This window comes from Nicotiana tomentosiformis, chromosome 6, assembly GCF_000390325.3.
Source record: "Nicotiana tomentosiformis chromosome 6, ASM39032v3, whole genome shotgun sequence".
Taxonomy (NCBI): Eukaryota; Viridiplantae; Streptophyta; class Magnoliopsida; order Solanales; family Solanaceae; genus Nicotiana; species Nicotiana tomentosiformis.
In genome coordinates this window covers 81,911,039-81,916,923 of record NC_090817.1, presented here as the reverse complement: position 1 = coordinate 81,916,923, position 5,885 = coordinate 81,911,039, and the positions used below count along the sequence as shown (strand labels likewise).

At 42.0% G+C, this 5,885-nt stretch overlaps 2 protein-coding genes across 2 annotated transcripts; both read right to left on the bottom strand.

Annotated features, from left to right (window-relative positions):
- Positions 1-1,449: 1,449 nt before the first annotated feature.
- LOC138894296 (uncharacterized) lies at positions 1,450-2,013 on the bottom strand. Its single transcript, XM_070178984.1, has one exon. The coding sequence runs from the start codon at positions 2,011-2,013 to the stop codon at positions 1,450-1,452; it is 564 nt and encodes a 187-aa protein (XP_070035085.1).
- Positions 2,014-2,492: 479 nt separating this feature from the next.
- On the bottom strand, positions 2,493-3,317 carry LOC138894295 (uncharacterized). The gene is made up of 2 exons (XM_070178983.1): positions 2,908-3,317; positions 2,493-2,841 (listed from the first exon to the last, which is right to left on the bottom strand). The coding sequence occupies exons 1-2, from the start codon at positions 3,315-3,317 to the stop codon at positions 2,493-2,495; spliced, it is 759 nt and encodes a 252-aa protein (XP_070035084.1).
- Positions 3,318-5,885: the final 2,568 nt, after the last annotated feature.

The window sequence follows — 5,885 nt, the reverse complement described above, 5'->3', positions numbered from 1 at the left end:
TTTCGAAATTCAATTCCGACTATGCGTACAAGTCAAAACACATTAAGTGAAGCTACTAAAGGTCTCAAACCATCGAATGTTATGCTAGAGCTCAAAATGACATGTTAGGTCGTTATAGAGATACTTTTGACTGCAAAACTAAAGTGCGGTCGTCGATCGGCAAAATGTTGGTGACGAGGTTTGCGACTATCTACTTGTAATCTATGATATAGTAGAGTAGCGGTGCAGAATGCTACTGTTGGCGAAGTGAACATTTTGCTATATATAGGGCTTTGACTGGAAAATTCGACAGCTCGATTTGTACAGGGTGCTACGATTGATTGAGCTGACGGTTTGCTATATACATGGCTCTGGTTAGCAGGGCTAGTGGCATACTATATACAACATGCTCCACTTGGTTGAGCTAACGGTTTGCTATATATATGGCTCCGGTTGGCAGGGACAGCGGCTCGCTATATACAACATGCTCTGCTTTGTTGAGCAGGCGGTTTGCTATTTACAATATGCTCCACTTTCATCGGCTGCCTAGTTCTGAAATACCTGCAAAGTATTTGAGAGTTAGTTTTCAGCTATATGAGGAAAAATTTAAATAATGAAAGAGAGATGATAGTTTTGAGTTAGTGACGGATCCATCACTGCCCCAGCGTCCCCTAACGTTGCCTTGTATCCTGCTGGTCCTGCGCTCAAAGAAAAATTCTTAGTAGGGGGTGTTGGATTGTGTTGACTGTAGTCTTGGCTTTGCCTCGGGCCTGGTGAGGTTACGCCATGAAGTCCAGTAGATGGAATGGTAAATTTTAGAAAACATTTTGAAAATCGTTTATCTTATTAGAAATTCTCTAAGACGCGAACATTGCTTCTTAAAGATCTTGTCCCGTTGATGTCAATTCCTGGTGATGCCTTTAATGATGTAGTTTCCTGTTGTCTCAATTGTTTCCTAATCTAAATTAATGCATTACAAAGACTTTCTAGTGTTATGACCGAACCTTTTCAGGTTGCCTACGTATCCTAAACGGAATCAGGTATGAACATAGTTCGTGCGTAATGGTAAAGAAAATATGATGATGATCGAGCCTGACTCAGGCAACCTACATGTCTAAATGGAATCAGGTCAAAACATAGTTTGATTACAATAGATGCAAAATTATGAGATATTGGAAATGAAGTGGCCGAGTCTGACTTAGACTGCCTGCGTATCCAAGTGGAATCAGGCTATAACGTAGTTCAATTACAATAGATGACTGAATCCGATGAGGATTTCCTACGTATTACTTCCAAAGGAAATCAAGTCATGGCATAGTTCTGAATACATACAAAATGATATTTGGATTTTCTATTCAAAAGAAGAGTGGGGAGAGAGACTAAACCCTATGTGGGTTGCCTACATATCCTACCGCGGGAAGTCAGGTCAGGCGTAGTTTTATTGCAATCCAAAACCTAACTCTACTATCTTCAAATGTAGTATCTCTTGATTGTATCTGAGTTGATAGGCTTCATGCTGACTCTTCCGTCTATCTCTGCCAAGATCAGAGCTCCTACCAACAACACTCGATGGACCACGTAAGGACCTTGCCAGTTTGGTGCAAACTTTCCTTTGGCTTCTTCTTGATGAGGGAATATTTTCTTCAAAACCAACTGTCTTGGTGTAAATTGGCGAGGTTTCACCCTCTTGTTGAATGCACTAGCCATCCTATTTTGATATAGCTGACCATGGCACACTGTGTCCATTCTCTTTTCGTCAATGAGCATGAGTTGCTCCTGCCTGATCCTTATCCATTCGGCGTCTTCCAACTTGTCTTCCTGAATGACTCTCAAGGAGGGTATCTCAACCTCTGTGAGTATCATAACTTCGGTGCCATATACCAACATGTATGGCGTTGCCCCAGTGGATGTTCTCATGGTGTTCCGATAACCCAGTAAGGTGAAGGATAATTTCTCGTGGCATCTATAATTGTCCACTATCTTTCGTAGAATTATTTTAATGTTTTTGTTGGTTGCTTCAACTACTCCATTCATTTACTGATGGTAGGCTGTAGAATTACGGTGGAATATTCTGAGCTTCTCACAAATTTCCTCATGAGATCACTGTTAAGATTGGCTGCATTGTCAGTGATGATTGACTCGGGTATCCAGAACCGGCATACTATGTTGTTACGGACAAAATCTGCCACTACTTTCTTCATGACGGCCTTGTATGTAGAAGCTTCGACCTATTTGGTGAAGTAGTCAATGGCTACCAAGATAAAACAATGTCCATTTGATGCAGCGGGCTCTATGGGTCCGATTATGTCCATGCCCCAAGAGGCAAACGGCCAAGGTGAACCCATTACATTCAACTCATTGGGTGGAACCCGGATGAAATCCCTGTGGATCTAGCATTCATGACACTTTTACACATAGCGGATACTATCGCTTTCCCCGGTCATCCAAAAGTATCTGGCTCTTAAAATCTTCTTGGCTAAGGTGAAGCCGTTCATGTGGGGTCTGCATGCCCCTCATGTATTTTTTTCTAGCAATATGATCGCTTCAGCAGCATCTACAGAGCTTAACAGACCCAAGTCTGAGGTCCTCCTATACAAGACTTCCCCATTGAGGAAAATGTGATTTGCTAGCCTTCTGAGTGCTCGCTTCTGACCATTGGTGGCATTCTCTGGGTACTCTCTTGTTTCAAAAAACCTTTTGATGTTGTAGTACCATGTCTTACCGTCCGGCTCTTCATCTACATGGAAACAATACACATGTTGATCCCTGATCTCTATCTCAATAGGGTCGATGTAATTCTTACCTGGATGTTGGATCATGGATGACAAGGTTGCGAGAGCATCGACAAACTCGTTCTGGATCCTGCGAATGTGTTTGAACTAGATCTTTGTGAACTTCTGGCAGAACTCCTTTACGCAATGCAGGTACGGAATGATCTTAATGTTAATGGTGGTCCATTCTCCTTGAACTTGATGTATCAACAGATCATAATCTCCTATGACCAGAAGCTCTTTGATGTTCATTTCGACCGCCATCCTGATCCCGAGGATGCATGCTTTGTACTCGGCCATATTATTGGTGCAGGGGAACCTTATCTTTGCTGATGTCGGATAATGCTGTAGTGATTCTAAAATTAAGACTGGTCCAATTCCCGCCCCTTTGAAATTTGTTGCTCCATCGAAAAACATTCTCCATCTTGGGTATGAATCTGCAATGTCTTCTCCGGCGAACAACATTTCTTCGTCCGAAAAGTATGTAGTGAGCGGCTCATAATCCTTGTCCACTGGATTCTCTACAAGGTGATCAGCTAAGGCTTTTCCTTTGATGGCCTTCTGCATTACGTACACAATGTCAAATTCTCTGTGAAGAATCTACCATTTGACTAGCTTTCCTGTAGGCATCGGCTTCTCAAAGATATACTTGAGTGGGTCGAGCCGAGATATTATATATGTGGCGTATGCCGACATGTAATGCCTTAACTTTTAGGCGATCCAAGTCAAAGCACAACAGGTGCACTCTATCAGAGTGAATTTGGTTTCACACGGTATAAACTTCTTACTTAAGTAGTAGATAGCTTGCTCTTTCCTCCTGGTTTCATCGTGTTATCCCAACACGCATCCAAATGCATTATCCAGAACTAACAAGTATAACAACAATGGCTTCCCGGGCTCGGGAGGAACCAATATTGGTGGATTTGACAAGTACTCCTTGATCTGGTTGAAGGCCTTCCGATACTCTTCTATCCATTTTGTAGTGGCATCCTTTTTCAGCAGCTTGAAAATAGGCTTGCAAATTGCCGTAGACCGAGATATGAATCTGCTGATATAATTTAATCTGCCAAGGAAACTCATCACATCCTTCTTACTCTTAGGCAACGGTAAGTCTTGAATGGATTTGATCTTTGAAGGATCCAATTCTATCACTTTCCTGCTTACGATGAAACCTAGCAATTTTTTGGCAAGGACTTTGAATGCACATTTTGCGCGATTCAACTTCAGACTGTATCTCCGCAATGTTCGAAAAACATCTTTAGGTCGTCCAAATATTCTGCACTCTTTTGAAATTTGATGATGATGTCATCCACATATACCTCGATCTCTTTGTGGATCATGTCGTAAAGAGGGTCATCATGGCCCTCATGTAAGTAGCACTAGTGTTCTTGAGGTTGAATGGCATGACTCTGTAACAACAAACTCCCAAGGTGTAGTGAACGATGTCTTCTCTGCATCTTCTTCATGTATTAGGATCTGATTGTACCCGGCGAAACAATCCACGAATGACTGCAGCTTGTGCTTCGTGAAATTGTCGATGAGGATACGAATGTTTGGTAAAGGAAAATCATCTTTTGGACTGGCCTTATTAAGATCTTGATAATCCATCCACACATATCTTGATCGATCTTCCCATCCTTCTTTAGCACCGGTCCGATATTTTCCAACCATGTGGAATTATTGGTGACTCTCACTAGTTCACCTCTATCTGTTTTCGTCACTTTTTCTTTTATCCTCAAACTCAAATCCGGCTTGAACCTTCTGGGGTTTTGTTTGACTGGCAGTCTGGCAAGATCGGTAGGCAATCGATGCGAAATGATGTCGTTACTTAATCCGGGTATGTCGTCATATGACAATGCGAATACGTCGATGTACTGTCGGAGGAGTTCGGCCAATTCTTCTTTCTGTTCTACTTCTAAATGGATGTTGATTCAAGTTTCTTTCACATCTTCTTTGCTTCCCATGTTGACCACTTCTGTCTCTTCAAGGTTAGGTTTTTTTTGTCTTTCTAACTGTTCGATCTCTTGTGGGAGATTATCTGGCATAATGCTTTCATCGTATTCCTTGTAATATGGATTGCTTTGCTCAAGGGTTTCATTACATGTCATAATCGCAGAACACGATTTTTTATCGTTTTGATTACTGAAAAGAAAAACTAAGTATAAATGAAGTGATAAATAAGTTTGCAATAATTTTAAGAAAGCAATTCTTTTTATTTCATCGGAAAGGAACGTCTGAGTGTTCAAGGAGGCAATTGACAAAATAGTACAGGCACAGTTCAAGCCTCAATTGACCATGCATTTTCTTTTCAAAAGGTTTTACAATTCTACACTACCAAGACTCCCCGTGGACCAAAGACGGGATGGCGGTCCAATTCTGCAAGTCCTCTCCTGGTTCGACATTCCGAATGGTCGGTGTCTTGATATAAATTTTGTCACAGCATTCTTCGATCACGGTTACGAACAGCCTTCCCATTCCGTCGACGATGTCATCCCCTAGTGTTGAGCTCTGACCCAGACCCAGAACATGCTCTGATACAAAAGCCTTCTTCCCGATGCCACCGGTGGAAGTCTTCCAGTTGGAGGCTGACCGGCTTAATCGGGCTCCCATCTAGGTCCCTGGTCGGTACTCGTATTTCATTATTTCTCTCATAACCATCTTTGATCTGTATGGTGACAGCATACCTAGATTTTGCTTAGTCTCCTCTATCTCCGTGGTCTTTATAATCTCGACTGCATGAAAAGCGATCTCGTCTAATCCTTCTATGAATGAAACTGCATGTTCCAAATAAGTTGATTGGCTCCATTCGTCGTGAACTACAATCTCTTGACAACCCCACTCGAACTTTATGCACTGATGGAGGGTAGACGGGACTGTCCCCGCCATATGTATCCAAGGTCTTCCTAGCAATAGGTTATATAAGGATGAAATGTCCATTACTAGGAATAGTATGGAAAACTCAACTGATCCAATTTGCAGAGCTAAATATATTTCCCCAATGACATCCTTCTATGACCCGTCTAAAGCTCTTACTCTCACATAGATTTCTTTCACTTCTCTCAGATGGATACCCAGCTCTCGTAGAATAGAGAGCGAGCAGATATTGACTTCAGATCCTCCATCAACAAGTACTCG

Excerpts from the sequence above, each read along its gene's own strand:
- LOC138894296 (XM_070178984.1), bottom strand. The coding sequence starts at position 2,013 with ATGAATGGAGTAGTTGAAGCAACCAACAAAAACATTAAAATAATTCTA.
- LOC138894295 (XM_070178983.1), bottom strand. The coding sequence starts at position 3,317 with ATGCAGAAGGCCATCAAAGGAAAAGCCTTAGCTGATCACCTTGTAGAG. Across the intron at positions 2,842-2,907 it reads ATTAACATTAAGATCATTCC|GATCCAGAACGAGTTTGTCG; the intron begins GTACCTGCATTG and ends ACACATTCGCAG.